This window comes from Furipterus horrens, unplaced genomic scaffold, assembly GCF_987537825.1.
Source record: "Furipterus horrens unplaced genomic scaffold, mFurHor1.1.pri manual_scaffold_17, whole genome shotgun sequence".
NCBI lineage: Eukaryota > Metazoa > Chordata > Mammalia > Chiroptera > Furipteridae > Furipterus > Furipterus horrens.
The window spans coordinates 114,015,071-114,030,927 of NW_028327187.1; the positions used below are offsets into that span (position 1 = coordinate 114,015,071).

The following is a 15,857-nucleotide window of genomic DNA, read 5'->3' on the forward strand; positions in this document are numbered from 1 at the left end:
AAGACCAAAGAATTACCCACATAAACAGTGATTTGTGTTATAGTCACACGAATTTCTATGGCCAATATCAATCAATTGGAAAATGTTCTTGGGTTGTTAGACTGCTTCCAATTTTATAGGTCCAGTATTTTAAAGCTCCTTCTTCTGGTTCCTGAAACCCTTTGCTTTGTATTATCTATAAACATAGCTCTTTATTCTGACCAATAGTATATTTTAAAATAGCTTTTGTGTTTCTTCCACTTGATTAAAAAAGAGAGAGAGAGAGATATTAACACTAATGATGGTGAATGACAGAAATAATTTTATCTTCCCTCCAAAAGTAAGATTGAATTTAGGGGTTGTCATCCTGGGGTGATTTTGTTCTCCAGGGCACATGTCTGGAGACATTTTTGGTTGGGTAGAGGCCAGGGATGCTGCTAAGCCTCACACAATGCATAGAACAACCCCCACTCTGCCCCCAGCCAACAAAGAATGATCTGGTCCCAAAGGTCAGGAGCACTGAGGTAGAGAACCCTGGTTTAATTAATGTGGCATCTGCTCTGCAGGGACCCTTTCTGGTGGCTGTGCAATTGAGCTGGTCTGAGTGGGAAGCAAGAGCTTGATGGAAATGAAAAATTATCTTACAAATGTGTCTTCTAATCAGAGGTCATGCCAGGTTCTTCTGCATGCCCATATGAACACCAACCCCCTCCCCCCATACAATAAGGAATCTACAGCTTGCAGGAAATACATAGGTTTCCCTAAGAAAACTTAATTCTCATTAGTCTGAGAAACATGTTAATAGTTTTTTTTTAAAGGTTAGCATGTTACTGCTTCTGAAAATATGGTGCTAAGTATTTTATTCACGGGCTAATTTTAAACACGTTAAAAAGTGCACACAAGCCTCTCTCTTTAAAAATCCATTTTCTATTAAGATGCAAATGTGATACCTTTTTACCGGGCGGTACCAAGTTTTGATTTGCTTTGACAAGGTGTGAAAGTGCTTTCTTTATGTTCTTCTCCTTCATGCTTTGCAGCACAGCAGAGGGAAGAAAAGTCTCTAGTCCCCACTCTTTTCTGCAATAAAGAGCATATCTTTAATTTCCCATTCTTGTGATGACAAGTTATCTAAGACAAAATGGCACCCTGATGTTTGGTTGGAACAAATGAAATCTTGGCAAGCTAGAGAAAAGGAGACAAGTCCCCAGTTAGGGAAGCAATTTTTAATTTGCACTCAGGAAACACTATTTGATCTTTAATACATATGTTTGCACTTTAAAGAAACATATTGCTCACTCTCCTGAGAGAATGCAAAGAGGCATTTGGGATCATTGAAAATTGAAGACACTTCATCCAACGCACCCTGAGTCTCTTAGAATTCACTTGCATATCTGAGTTTGTATTTCCATCACCAATTTCTCTCTGTCTCTTTGTTTGTTCCCATTGTCACTTCTCCCTGTCTACACACACTCTGTCTCTCTTCTCTGAGGACAGATGCAACTCCTTCATGCCCCAAACCATTCTTCCCTCCCCATCTTCTTCATCAATGGCTACCTGGCCTAGAAACACACAATTCTTTCTACTTCCCAGCCAGTTTATGTCTACCTCACTCCTTCCATCAGTATTTCTTGCTTGTGGGCACGGGGTGGGAGGGGGGTGCTGCTGGTGTGCAGTCAGGGTGGGGTTCATGATTTTTAAATATGCTTAGTACTGGCGAGGAGGCACAAACATCTCATAGATGTGGAGATATAAGAACAAACAAACTAACAAATGGGACCAAGTTAATTTATTTTTGCCAAGAAGCCATTTCCCTATGACTACAACCCTCTCCTAAAGGGTTCCATATTTTAAATTCTAGGAACTATATCCCAATTGATCATGTGCCCAAGTAGTGTCTTCTAAAGTATGTAAAGAACTCTGAGAAGGTTCTGATTATTTCTCCTGCTCCAGATCCTCTCCGAAGAAGGGTAGGAAGACAGCCTTCTGTTACCTGAACATTCACACTCTCCTTCACTAGTTCAAATGGTGCTTTTTAAAATCACCATTTTCCTCCTCCTCCTCCACCCCCTCAGCTTGTACTTATTATTTTCACCCATCATTTGGCACTCCTTAGGGGTTACCTTATAATTCTACTTGTACTGTAATTTTAAATCATTATTTCTCATATCTTTATGTCCTGTCTTTATAATCAGATCAGAAATGATGGATGGTTAAGATTATAATTTATACTTGATACTTTCTACTCTCCCAGTGTGAAGACCATATAAAATGCTCCATCAACATTTGTTGGGTGCATGAACTAAATTAATGAGAGAATTACTGTAGATGATGCAAGATTCTTAGTCAAGCTCGTTCCCTCTGGAAGCTTTTGATTGTACCATGTTCAACATGGTAAAATGTGGGTCCTGAGAGGAGTAACAGAAATGCATCTGGGGTGTCTGAAAAGCATCTCAGTTTTTTGCAGGCCACCTTTTCAAATGGAAGCCATTTTCATCTATGCCCAATAACTTTAGAAAGGGGGGGTGGATGAGGGTGTGAATGTGTCCATCTGAATCTGAGACCTCTTTGTGGGCCAACTCTCTTAGATGGCAGTCTCAGCATGTGTCGCAAGAAAGAAAGATAAACCACCTATGAAAAGAGTAGACTGGGACTCAGGGGTCAACCTGGCACTTTGGAATTTAGAATGCCTTTATAAGGCAGCACATGGGATCAGAAGGCAGGATTCCAATTAGCTTGTATACCTCTTGGACATAAAGATATGAAAAATGATGATTTAAAATAATAATACAAGTAGAATTATAAGGTAGCCCCTAAGGAGTGTCAAATGATAGGTAAAAGTAGTAAGTGATGGAGAGGACTCTAAGGCTTTTAGTGTTTCGTGGAGACCTGGCTTCAGTGCTGCCATGGACTTTGAAATATGTGTGTTCCTTTGTCTTAGCCCTGGAGCTCCCAGGAGTAAGAAAGTGTGGCTGCTTTAGAGTATTGAATCACTTGTCAACGGGGAGCATACAAGCTGGGCAATGGAGGTTCTCTTTTCAAAGATGACCCTTAAATAGACTCATCAACTGAAGGCAACACAAACTGCTTTTTTTTTTCTAAGAAGAAGGGATCTTCTCTGGGCAAAGAGGTTAGATGGTGGGTACTCAGCAAGGCGAGACATTCACATTCCGTAAACAACTGTACTTTACTACAAATTACCATCCTTCCCGATTGTGACTTAGAGCATTACTTCTCATGTCGCATTTTGATCATCTAAAAGTAATCTCAGGTGCTTCAAATGATCACACAAACTATAGTGCAACGTAGGGTCTCACTGCCTGGGTTCGAATCCTGCCCCCTTTGGTAAATAGCCTGTATGAGTTGGATAAATTACTTAACTATTTTCTGTGCCTCGGTTTGTTCTTCTAGAAAATGGAGCTAAAATCCTACTTATCTCATAGGGATGTTGTGACAGCTTAATATCTGTCTAAAAAGCATTGAGACCAAAGCTTGGTTTGGAACCAAGTCTGTTTAAGAGTTCAAAAATGCGTTTCATTTTAAATATGACCCTCATTTTAACCACAATCTTGTAAATGTGGATTATGTAAGAAATGGATCCCTTTTACCAAAAATGAACATGCGATTCTTATATATTTTCCCCATGTTTAACAAACGGTCTGCCACAAACAAGATCAATCTTGGAAATAGAGACATGGATGAAAAATACACTTGATCATAAGGGAACAGCAACCTTGTCTGTGACATGGCTCCCAGTAAATACTTACTCGATGTATTTGAGGGAGATTTTCTGGGTTTGCTTGGTGGTAACGGTTGCGATGTACATTTGCAAGGCCGCCAGCCGCAGGGCGACGTCGTATTTCAGCTCTGGCCCAAATCGCTCCTGTACGACATCGTTACAACTCTGCAAAGAGACCAGCAGAGGGCGCAGCTCGTCAAAGAACAGGCCGGCGGCGTTGCCTTACCGAGCAGGTGACTGCACCCCCTCCAACCCCCTCCCCCCCACTTCAGAGGCAAGGAGGCTAAATGCGGAAACATTTCCACCGCGCTGCTTGGAACTGAGTCAATATTTAATTGCACTCACAAACATAGAGACCGCACAGAACATTTAACATTCATCGACAAGCGAGCTGTGATTTAAATATTTAGGTTTTTGTAAAAATAATTAGGAATTAAGGTATGGAATTTCCAAACACAGGTGGTGCGACGCAACACAAGAAGCCCTGATAGCAAGGTCGCTTCTGGAGTTAGGCTGCTGCGGTGGGACTCCTGGGTTCAAATCCTGTTCCTCCACCCGCAGGGGTGTGAGCTTGGACAAGTTCCTTAATTGCCCCGTGCTCCAGTTTCCCCTTCTGTAAACCAGGGTTAATACTGTCTAGTCACAGGGCTGTTGTCAGGAGGAAATGAAATTAGATGTGTAAAGCCCTCAGACCTCTACGTGTAAACTGAAAGCACTTGTACGTATGAACAGTCACCGTCATCTCCCCCTCTCCGTTATCATTTAGGGCAGCTTCCAGGAGGCAGAGGAGTTAGCACGGAGGGGGTCCTGGCTTAGTCCCCGACTGCTTGTTAATGCAGTCTGACCAGCTGGCTTTCTCCTGCAGCCTCGGTCAGCTCATCTGTGCCATGCGGGTTCGCACTCAGCACCTCCTGGTGGCGGTGGTGGCGGGTGAGCTGAGAAGCCGAGCGCGCGCCTCCTCGCAGCGCGCTGGTGCACTTGAAAAGGGGGTCTATTTCAATCCTTAGTTCATCCTAGCGGTGACAGGCCCCGCTGTGATGCTGCCGGAGTCAGCCCTGTCTCTCGGCCTCAGTTTCCCCGCCTACGAAAGGGAGCCACGTAGCTCACCGGGCTTATGAGGAGCACAATTCTGAAGAATGGCTGAGAGGGCGTTGTCAAGTGGAACGTCCTGTATGACTGCAAGAGATCGGGTTTGGGGGTGGCGTTCTCTTCACTCATTAGGAGCAAAGGCTGAGCCAAATGCCCACGGGAAGGGCAGCATTGCCCAAGCGCGTTCTGCACGTGAGTTTAATTAGTTTTGTTCTGGGAAACCAGGCTTTTGGGCTAGAAAATATGGTATGTAGCGTCTTTCTCCCTTTCTTATTGTTTACCTTGTCCCAAGACGATTCCAAGTGGGAAACTCTATCAGGATTTATTTGCCTCCTTTCCAAATATATTGACTCTACTAAGTGGTAATGGGTACCCCAGTATGGATTTTGCACACAGTGTTTACTCTTGAACACTTAGCCCTGCTGTACTGGCGCTGAGCGATGCACCTCCTGTCCACATGCCCTGGGTGCGTGCCTCTCAGCCCATGTCTTCATCCCTAGGAATGCGGTCATTCTCTCCCCCTTCCACCCCTCTGGCCTTCCACCCTTGCTTCCCCTCAGAACCTGACACCTGTCAGGCTTGCTCAGCACTGCTTGGTGCAGCTGGGCCTGGCACGAGGTGGGAGACAGGCCCTTCTAGGTGAACAGAGCCCGTGAGATCAGTTTCAGGCTGCCATTTGCTTTTGCTAGTCTTGGGTTTACCAATTATTTCCAAGTGCCCAAGTTTGTCCATAATGGAACACCACAAACTTTAGAGCCCAGCTAGGGTCATTTTATAGAGTCTCGTGAGGTTTGAGGGTGAGGAAGCCACTTAGCATAGCACCGGGCCATAACAGCCCCTTGGATCGGCTTTTTGATATGCCACTTTCTTCTATGGCTCCTCTTGCATAATGGATTTGAAACAGGATTTTAGTATAGTATTTAGAGACCAAAGCTCCTAGTTTGATCCTAGGTTCTGTCAACTACTAAGCAAATGACCTTGGACATGGCTTTTCATTTCTTTTTAGTCTCAGTCTTTTTATTAAAAAAAAAAAGGCTTAGAACAGCTAACTCAAGTTTGCTGGGATACTTGTAAGGATGTTTTATAAAATGTAACATGCTTCATAAAGGTGAGTCATCACTCTTACTTCTCCTAAGAGCTGGAACTAGAACTGTGTTTTTCCCATCCCTGTTATACTCGCTGTGCGTGTGTGCGTGCGTGCGTGTGCGTGCGTGTGTGCGTGTCTTGTATTTTAACCAGACTTTTGGGTGAATTTTTTAAATCAAGGTCATTAGCCACTTAATTACGTTATATATAATTTAATTGTATATAATTAGTTCACACTGCTCCTGGAGAATTAGTGTGAAGTCTGGCTTACATATTTTGGTACTAATCCTGCTTTTAAAACTTTCAAGTACATTACTTACAATAGAGTTACACAAGCAAATGGTGATCATTGTTCTACTAAGTAAAGGTTCCCAACACTTCACTTTAGTCCTGCAAAAAGTTCATTTATAACGAACATGTTCAATGTTAAAAAGGAAATGGACACTGCTAAGGTGTTTAAAAATATTTTGTAGCCTCAGGTATTACCTTGTTTATTAATTGGTGTAACGATCTTTTTCTTAGTGGATACCAGACAGATAAATGTCTGCCCAGGTCATTATAATTATGAACTAGAACAGCCTGGATTATTAAGGCTTACTGCTATTATATAAGCTGAAATCTGGAAAATTCCTCACAGGCAATTAATGACTAGGAGATTAATAGATATTATCACTATTGAAACCTGGGTTCATTGTCATGATCCATGTAGCCAATGGCTACCGTCCTCATTAGAAGCCCACTAGGCTGAATTGATTTTTGTCTTTGCAATGGGATATATATTGCTTCTGCTTACTCTTTTGTTTTCTAGGCTAATTTTATTGCATCTTCTTAGTACCTTGAAATCAACACGGGCCCACAGCACCATCTGCAGATTCATTGACTTACGTTAGACAGACTGCTACTTTAGACATACTGCACATTCTGTGATAGAAGGCGTTTTAAAGCAGAGGGTCGGAGTCCGAGCAATTCTCATTTCCTATTCTCAGTGGAAGATAGATAAGACGAGGGAGGCTTAATTTTAGTTTCTGTCCCCGGCTGCACACGGCTTTCCACCACCCCACTTCCCCTGCTACTCATTGAAGAGGGCTAACTCGCCACCCATGCAACACCCAAGGTGGCAAAGCCTTGTCTCGAGGCAAGATCCCTGGACATGTTCTACTGTTCTCAGGACAATCTCTGGATACAAAAGATGTGTCTTTTATGTCAAGAATGATCTCCATGAACTGCATTATATTTGGGCAAACACATGTCCAGAACCATGCTTAGCAATACCCATGGTCTACTTAAGAGGTCTCTCCTTCCCAAGACTACATTCTTCTTATACAAATTCAATAGGCGTGTGATGTTTAAAACAGAAGCAGAGCTTAATGGTTTTAAATCATCATCTTGTTAATGGGATGAGTATATAATTGTAGAGAATGACAACCGAATATATCTCACTGACTGGCAGGCACTGACTGGCACCTGTAACTATTTATTTGTGACTAACAAGCTAAAAAACAGCACGAGGTCTGAGCCGCAATGGCCAAGCCCTGGGTCAGTTCTCAGCAGGAACACGGGGAAAATGCAGTCCCAGATCCTCTGATAATCAGGCTGTTTCCTGCAGTTACATCTGGGTAACCTGGCCTGGTGGGGAGCAAGGGACATGGTTGAAGGGTCTAGGTGACTGAAGTTCAACATTTACAAAATGCAAGTCATGACAGTTTCACTGCTCTGGGTGAGAATGGTGTACAGTACACTACACAGTTCTTTACTTGATGAACAGGGTATACAAAGCCTGTTCCTGATGACTCAGGCTTATCTTCATGAACATAAGGCATTCTGCAGAACTGTAAGTACCATCGTCTCTTCCAAAGACCACTGAAGTGGGGAGTGTGTAACCAGCCTTTGCTGGAATGCCCCCACCTGCTGGAATGTTCTGGTACATTCTGCTCCTTTCATCTCCAACGTAATTTCTATTCTCTGGGGCCTATTGCCACTTCTGTTTGCGTTACCATTCCTAACCTTTGACACTTAACCTTGTCTCTGACACCTTCTCCCTATTTTCCTTCCCCGAGCAAGTTTTTTAAGATTACAAAAACCTTTAAATATATAAGAAAATACTGAGAATACTTAAACAAATAACAGTGTAGCAACTATCCAAGTTGGAAAATGTTTCTTTTATTTTCTTTTCCCTACGCCTTTGCTTTTTATTTCTGACTTATGGCTCCAGCAATCTTTGCCTTTTACATGTACAGCATCCCTAACCAAAGAGACTATGTCTTTCTTGCCCTACTTTTGCCTTTTCTCTTTTTTTGGGGTGGTGGTGGTGGTGGTTACACTTCTAGGTTTACAACCTCTTTGAGTAGTTCTAATGCTGGATGGCTAAACATTAGGTAAGTGGGTTCTTACTGTTTAATGTGATCATATTGGGAATTTAAGTGACAGCTACAGGAAGCAGTTATAGAGAAACATGGCAACATCTCCTAAATATCAAATGGATCGATTCCCCTTGGGAGAAACTAGCAAAGATTCGCATTTCTGGAGGCCTTGCTTTTTGAAAATCGTATCCCAGAATCAGACAGGGATGGTCTCCAAAGGATACTGTCTTCTTCAAGTTTTATTGCCTTGAAATTAATTATTCTAGCATAATGAATATCATGGTTTCAGAACAATCTAAGCACCAAATAAATAAATGTATAAATAAGTAAATAAAGGAGAAGGGAAAAGTTTTCCTTACAGTCGAATGCCAATTAAATGAAGAAGAAATAATGGAATTAGAAACATCATCATTTTCAACCATTATAATAATAATGGATTTAGGCAAGAATCATCAATCAATACTAAAACGAGTGGGTGAAAGGATAATAAGAATTGTAAAGTGACTCTCCACAAATTACTAATTAATTACAAAAGGGAAAGTAGGAACTTCTGGATGGATAAATTTGGAGAACATTACCTTAATCCAAGGGTCAAAATTAACCTTGCCATTAAGGGGACAGACTGACATCATGTGCCTCCTGATGTGACACACTAAGGAGGACACAAAGTCCCTCATGTTGTTCTGCTCAAAAGGCAGAACCTCAATCTAATGAAGAAACACCAGAGAAACCCAAATTGAGAGATTTCCACAAACTAACTGATCAGTGTTCCTCATAACACGTCACTTTAAGGCGACTAAAGTGACGTGACAATGAAGTGCAAAGTGGGATCCTGGAGTGGATCCTGTTGTAGAAAAATTCATATAAAGGACATTTTGGGGAACAATAGGCAAAATATCCATATGGACTATAGATTGGATAATGAAAATGTATCAGTGTGGACTTACTTCATTTTGTTAATTGTGCAATGATTATAAGAAAATGTCCTTGATACTAGAAGACACACCGAAGTACTTAGGGGTAAATGAGCATTATTTTGGAGACTGACATTCATATGGTTTAGAAAACAAATTTTGCATGTTAGGGACAGGGACATGTACAAACACTAAAGATAAAATGTAGTCAAATGTGAACAGTTGGTGAATCAGGGTGAAGAGTTCTTTTATGAGCCTTGCACCTTTTCCATAACTATAAAATTATTTCAAAATCAAACGTTAAACTAAAAAAAAGCACCATGGAATCATTTTAAAATACACTGACATTGGGGTGGAGGGACAGAGATCCAAAAATTAAAGAATCTAGGAAAAGAACCCCACAGTTAATTTACCCCATTCTTGTAAAACATGGCCGAATTCTCACATACCTGGACATAGAGATACTCAAAAGCAACTGGATCTCTCCTCAATAGGTCGATTGGATCCTTGGGGACAAAACTAATTCGGAAAAGACACCTCATCTTATGGGAGCTGGGCCGCTGTGTCACCTGGAAGAGCAGACCGGTCATAAGAATCCCCAGTGGTGACTGGGAGACAGCTCAGGGGCACAGAAGCAAAGGCAACCTTTGGGCATTGAGGGAAGAAGCGGTTGACGCCCTTTTAGTACTTATCACAGATACTCATTCCCTGGAAACTGCACAGACCTTGTGACTGATGTCCAGTTGCCCCAGAGCAGATCCTGAGAGGAGGGACTCACTAAGGAACTGCTCCCAGGAGAAGCTGGCAAGGAGGCGGGGGAAGGAGGGCAGGCAAGAGAGGATGCTGAGCAAGTACATGGTACCCAGCGGGGCTTGGTACCCAGCCTGGCCCTCGGGGGACCCTGGAGGGTAATTTATACCACAGAGCCACAAGACCTGAGCCAAAGAAGCACAGACAAGCTCTTGGCTTTGGGCTGTCCCAGGGCAACATGGACTTCCAGGTTGGACAGAATGTGCACTCGCAGTCTGAACATGCCCCTGAGGATGCTGGGTGTTCAGCACGCCAAAGCTAGGGTGGGGGTGGCAGCTACAAAAGGGGACCCCGGGGGAGAGCACAGAGATGGCCCGCTGCAATATATTACTGGGTAACAGCCATGTGGGGTTTTTCTAACTTAGATTCCAGACTGACCGTAGCCATGACAGCATGACAGTTCCAACCTTGGATGACAACCGCAGTGGAAAGTAGGAAGATAGAATGTTGGGCCCACGCACGCAATCTGGGGTGCACAAGTTTCCAATCTCCTGCAAACTTCTGATACCGTGACCTTGTGCAAATTGTTTGAAGTTGTGTGGAATACAGCATAGATTCCTCGGGGTTAAACTAAGGACTAGGGTGACAGCACAACAGGCGACAACTGCTAGGTGTTAGTTTCTTAACTCGTTTTGTAACAAAAGGGAACCAGTCAATGAACAGTAGGTGCTTAGTACACAGTTGAATGAATGAAAGACGCTGGACTCTGAGAAAGAAGGTAAAAGCTCTTCAATGTCCCCGAAAGAGGCCGGCATGATGAAACCAACACCATTTAGCACGAGCTGGCATGGCTGTTCTGCTTGTAGTTTTATGCACTTGTATGTACTTTTTTATGCATAAGTATGTAGTTTCATAGACTTATAACTACTCTTATGCAGGGAACAAATCTGAAAAAACAAAAATGTCTGTGTATCACAATTTGGAAATTCAAAATAAGTATAGCAATAGCTTTACCGAGCTCCATGACACGTGTGTGTGTGTGTGTGTGTGTGTGTGTGTGTGTGTCTGTATGCTTACAGTGTGCATGGCTAACTCCATTGAGTAGAAGAATTTCAATGAACAAACACACGCTGCTTTGAAAGGTATAGTGGGCAGGATTGCAAAGCAGCGTGGGCCCATGAGACTGGGGGTTGCTCCGCCCCAGCTGATGGTGAAGGAAAGCAGGAAGGAGGGAAGGAGGAACCCAACAGCCTAACGTTCTCTCATCATTGAACTCTTCTATGTGAGAAGACTTGGTTAAAACCCCTTATATATCCAACAAAGACTCTGCTGTGTGGAATGACAAGAAAAGTCAGGGCACAGTGCTGAATTCAGCAGCCAAGCAGCCTGCTTGTCTCCCCAGGAAACAGATGGGAGTGGCATCTTGACAACCAGGAACTGGGACACATTGGTGGAGCCCATATTTACAGTGGGCAGGATTGGGGCAGGGGTTTCAGGCTTCCGAAAATAGTCCAAAGCATACACCCAGAACTTCCAACGACTAATATGATTTTGCCTTAATTTAAATAATCGTGGAAACCATTTCCTTTCAATGGTTTCAAGAGATCAATTATGAAAACAGGTGAACAAGTCATTATAATGACATAAAATATAATTCTATAGAGCCACATTTTCAAAGAGTGGCTGCGGAGTCTTTGAATGATAAATCTGTTTCTGAGGCCAACTGACAGTCTGTGAAAAATTGACAAAAAGGGAAACATCACCTTGAGGTGTAAAATCCATTATTAATGCCGGCGCTCCCTTTAGCGGGGTTACCCAGAGATGCAGTGAACTCATTTAAAGGATTTCAGGCAGAGGGGTGCAGTGCGTTCTGGGGCTGAACGGCCTCTGCTCTCAGCAGCAGCATGACCAGTGCCATCTCACACACCTGAGTTAGGGTCTCCTGCTCATGCAGCAACAGCAGCTTGGTCCCGGCCCCTTCTGTCCTCTGCTCCAGCATGAGGGAGAAGTGTTCGATGCCCTTGATGGAGAGCTTCTCTTGAAGAGTTAAGATGACATCCTTACAGAGGAAACATTGTCAAGATGTAATCAAGACCGAAGAGGTCCTCCTGTGGAGTCTACCATGACTGGAAAGTATTGCCCAAATATGCTTCAGATCTGCAGGTGTTATACTTGGATTGGTTCTGAAGCTTGATGCTCCAAAGATCCAAAAAGATACAGAAACGAGGCCTTCTTGCTCTTACCCTTTTCCTGGCCTTCCCCACCCCCAAATCTCTATGGCATTCAGAAAGAGGCAATAAGGTGAATAGCAGGGGGAGGTGCTTACTTATCACTTAAGGTTTTAATCTAGAAAAGTTATCAATAGGTTGTTCACCATAGTCAATTCATGTCTTCTGTCTTCTAAATGGGGTGGTAATTAAACCACCTCTGAAAGTGGTCTACCCCAGGGGTCAGCAAAATAACACCTGCAGGCCAAATCTGGCCATCTTTTTGTGTCAATAAAGTTTTATTGGCATACAGCCACACCCATCTGGTTATGTATTGTCTCTGGCAGCTTTCCCATGGTGGATTGGCTGAGTTGAGTGGCCTTTGAAACCTACAATCCTTGCTATGTGCCCTTCGCAGAAAAAGCTTGCCAACCCCTAGTCCACCCTTTTGCAAGGTGGTAAGGAATGTGGGCTCTGAAGAGTCTGGTTTCTAATCCCACCTGTACTGCACATTAGCTGCGCAGTGTAGGGCAAGTTGTTTAACCTCTAAGTATCTTAGTGTCTCTATCTGTAAACTGGTGAGAGTAGTAAAACTTGCCTCAGAATACACATAAGGACTCAACAAGTTCATATACAGAAAGCGTCTATTACAGCACAGTCTGACACAGAGTTAGGGCACTGTAACAGTATACACATATTAGCTGTTATTTAAATTTCTGGAGAAGGTAGAATGAGCAAGCTTTGTCAGCAATCCTTTAAAGGACTACACAGCTGTGGTCAGAAAGGCGTTCCACACATGGCCACATGTTCATTGGAATGCAAAACTAATGTCCTCAACCATTGCTTTTCTCATGTATTTGAAAATTAATCAGTGATGTCTCTTCAAGATAGTTTATGCTCAAGTGCTAAGAATCCCATAGAGCACTGAGTGGTATTCAATTGGGGCAACTTTGCTCCACAGCAACACTTGGCAACTTCTGGAGATATTTTTGGTGGTCACAGTGGGATTGGGGATACTAGGCAGGGAAGGATGCTACTAAGTATCTTGCAATGTACAAGACAGCCCCCCACAACAAAGAATTATCTGGTCCAAAGTATCCACAATGGCAAGATAGGGAAACCCTCCCATATATAGAGTTGTTTGTTTGTTCATTTGTTTTCTGCTCTAAGGTTTTGATTCTTCACCATGGACCGTTTTCAATGTCCTCAGGCCCCTTTAAAACAAAGATCCCCGCACCAACCCACCCCCCAAATAATCATTCAACAGAAATGCCTTGACTATATTGAATATCATAAAAAGATTTTCAGTTGCATAATTTTTTCTCAAGGCCCAGAAAGGAGAAAACAAAACTAGTCTTTGTGTGGTAACACATACTTTATAAAACCTCCTGAATCACCAGGGAGGACCCTGGAAAATCAACAGTAATACTTTGTTCCTATTGTGACTCTGTAGCAAGAACTTGGGCAATTTTTTAAAAACAGTGTCATATCCCTTTCATAACTCTACGGTTTCCATTTTATGCCTACCAGCCCATGTCTATTGCAATAATAAGGCTGTTAGGTACAAGATAACTATAATTCCATGGGAACTTTTTTGCATTGCTTCCTGTCTTGTCATTGTCATCTGCCATACTCAGGAAAATCAAACTTTGTCTAGTGTGGGTGCCTACCATAAAGAGGGCAGAGGGAATTATACAATAGGAGTCAGTCTGTACTAAATTCAGATGTATTTCTGTTAAACAATGCATTCAAGTCTTTACCAAGATCTTCGAGTGGGGGAGGGGTACAATGGCAAAAAGCTTTTCTGACCAGTTCATGTCACAGAATAAGGCCACTGTGTCTGAGGGATCTGTAACAATGCTGCTCTATGGGTTATGTCAGGGATCTGCAAACTATGGCTTGTGGGTCAAATATGGCCGTGGCCATTCATTATATGTTGTCTGTGTAGTAAAAAATCTGTTTGCCCAAAGAAAGGTTTGCCTCTTTAATCCTGGCTCTTGGGAGGTAACTTCTGTAACTGTGGATGTTTTGCCTGGTAGGAGTAGCTTCATTTACCTGGACACCCAGAGCGGCACCAGACGGCCTATGCTAACAATGTGATTTACGGTGGGGATCTTGAGCCTGGGGTATCAGCTCAAGCTCCGGATGGGCTGGATACTGAGGTCAGCCACACAGGTGGCCAGCTGTGCCTATGCAATCAACCACCAATAAAAACCGAACACCAAGGCTTGGTGAGCTACTCTGGGTGGCAGGACTCCATGCTATTGTCACATGTCATTGCCGGGAGAAAAGATGACACGACTCCACTGGGAGAGGACAACTGGAAGCTCTGTGTCCAACCTCTGTTGCCCTATGCACTCTTTCCAATTGTTGATTTCAACTTGTCATCTTTTGCTGTAATAAACTGTAACTGTGAGTATAACCATTTGCTGAGTTCTGTGAGGCCTTCCAGTGTGTTACTGAACCTGAGAGTGGTCTTAAGGAGCTCCTGAACCACCCCCCTTTCTATGACTGCCGTCCTGATACAATAGCAGAGACGGGTAGTTGCGACAGCGATCAAATGTCTCACAAAGCCTAAAATATTTACCCTCGGGCCCTTTCATGAGACAGTTTGTCGACCCCTAGGTTAGTTGATCAATAATTACAGTAACATCTCACTGTAAATTGAATTCGAGTAGGAATAAAGGAAGAGGATTTTTTAAGCCATCACCACTTCAACTTAGCAGTCTTGTATGAAGGAAGTTCATATTTTATCTGGAATGACTTAAAGATGATTTAAATGCTCTATCATCAATTTAGTCTTATTGTCTGCTCTATTACCTGCTAAATCACTACCTATTTAAAACAATTCAAAACAAGCTGCTTGCTGATATCATGATAATAAGAATGCACCGTGAGTGGGCCTTTGTAGAAATGCTTCCATTCATAAGGTTTATGTTGATTAATTTTAAAAACTGAGAATTAGGGGTTGACTATTAATAGACATTTTAAACACACAGTTGATATTCTCTTGATACATTATTGTACAGATTGTCACTAGCTACTTTTTTATTTTACCTCAATAAAATCTTCTTTTTACTGTGCATTTGAAGAAAGCCTATTTTAGGCTGATGGAGCATTAGGGACCAATCAATTTCTGAACACAGTTTTGTTTGGAAAAAAAAAAAAAAGAACATGTAGGTTTTTTTTTTTCCACAGGAAGGAAGCATGGGGAGAAAAACCTACATGCTTTGCTATAATCCTCATTATGCAAACTCACCTGTGGCTCTGAAATACAGCAGTTCCCCCTTATCCGCAGTTTCATTTTCCATGGTTTCAGTTACCCGCGGTCAACCACAGTCCAAAAATATTGAATGGAATAGCCCACAAATAAGGAATTTATAAGTATTAACCTGCATGATGTTCGGAGTAGTGTGATGAAATCTCACTCCATCCCACTTGGTATATGACTCATCCCTTTGTCCAGTGTCTCCACACTGTATACACTCCCTACCTCTTAGTCACTTAGTACCCATCTCAGTTATCAGATTGACTGTTGAGGTATCACAGTGCTTGTGTTGAGGTCTCCCTTATTTTACTTAATAACGGCCACGAAGCACAAGAGTACCGATACTGGCAATTTAGATATGCCAAAGAGAAGTCATAAAGTACTTCTTTTCAGTGAAAAGGCGTGCATGTATAGGAAAAGACATAGTATATATAGGGTTCATTATCATCCACAGTTTCAGGCATCCAC

At 42.5% G+C, this 15,857-nt stretch overlaps 1 protein-coding gene across 1 annotated transcript in view; it reads right to left on the reverse strand.

The window, feature by feature from the left end:
- The window catches only part of FRMPD4 (FERM and PDZ domain containing 4), a 162,381-nt gene that overhangs the window by 15,513 nt on the left and 131,011 nt on the right, over positions 1–15,857 (reverse strand). The window contains exons 7-10 of the mRNA XM_090265017.1: positions 11,842–11,973; positions 9,614–9,733; positions 3,744–3,880; positions 930–1,056 (exon numbers count right to left, since the gene is read on the reverse strand). Of these exons, the coding sequence (XP_090121143.1) occupies positions 930–1,056; positions 3,744–3,880; positions 9,614–9,733; positions 11,842–11,973 (516 nt within the window). The remainder of the gene's footprint in view (positions 1–929; positions 1,057–3,743; positions 3,881–9,613; positions 9,734–11,841; positions 11,974–15,857) is intronic.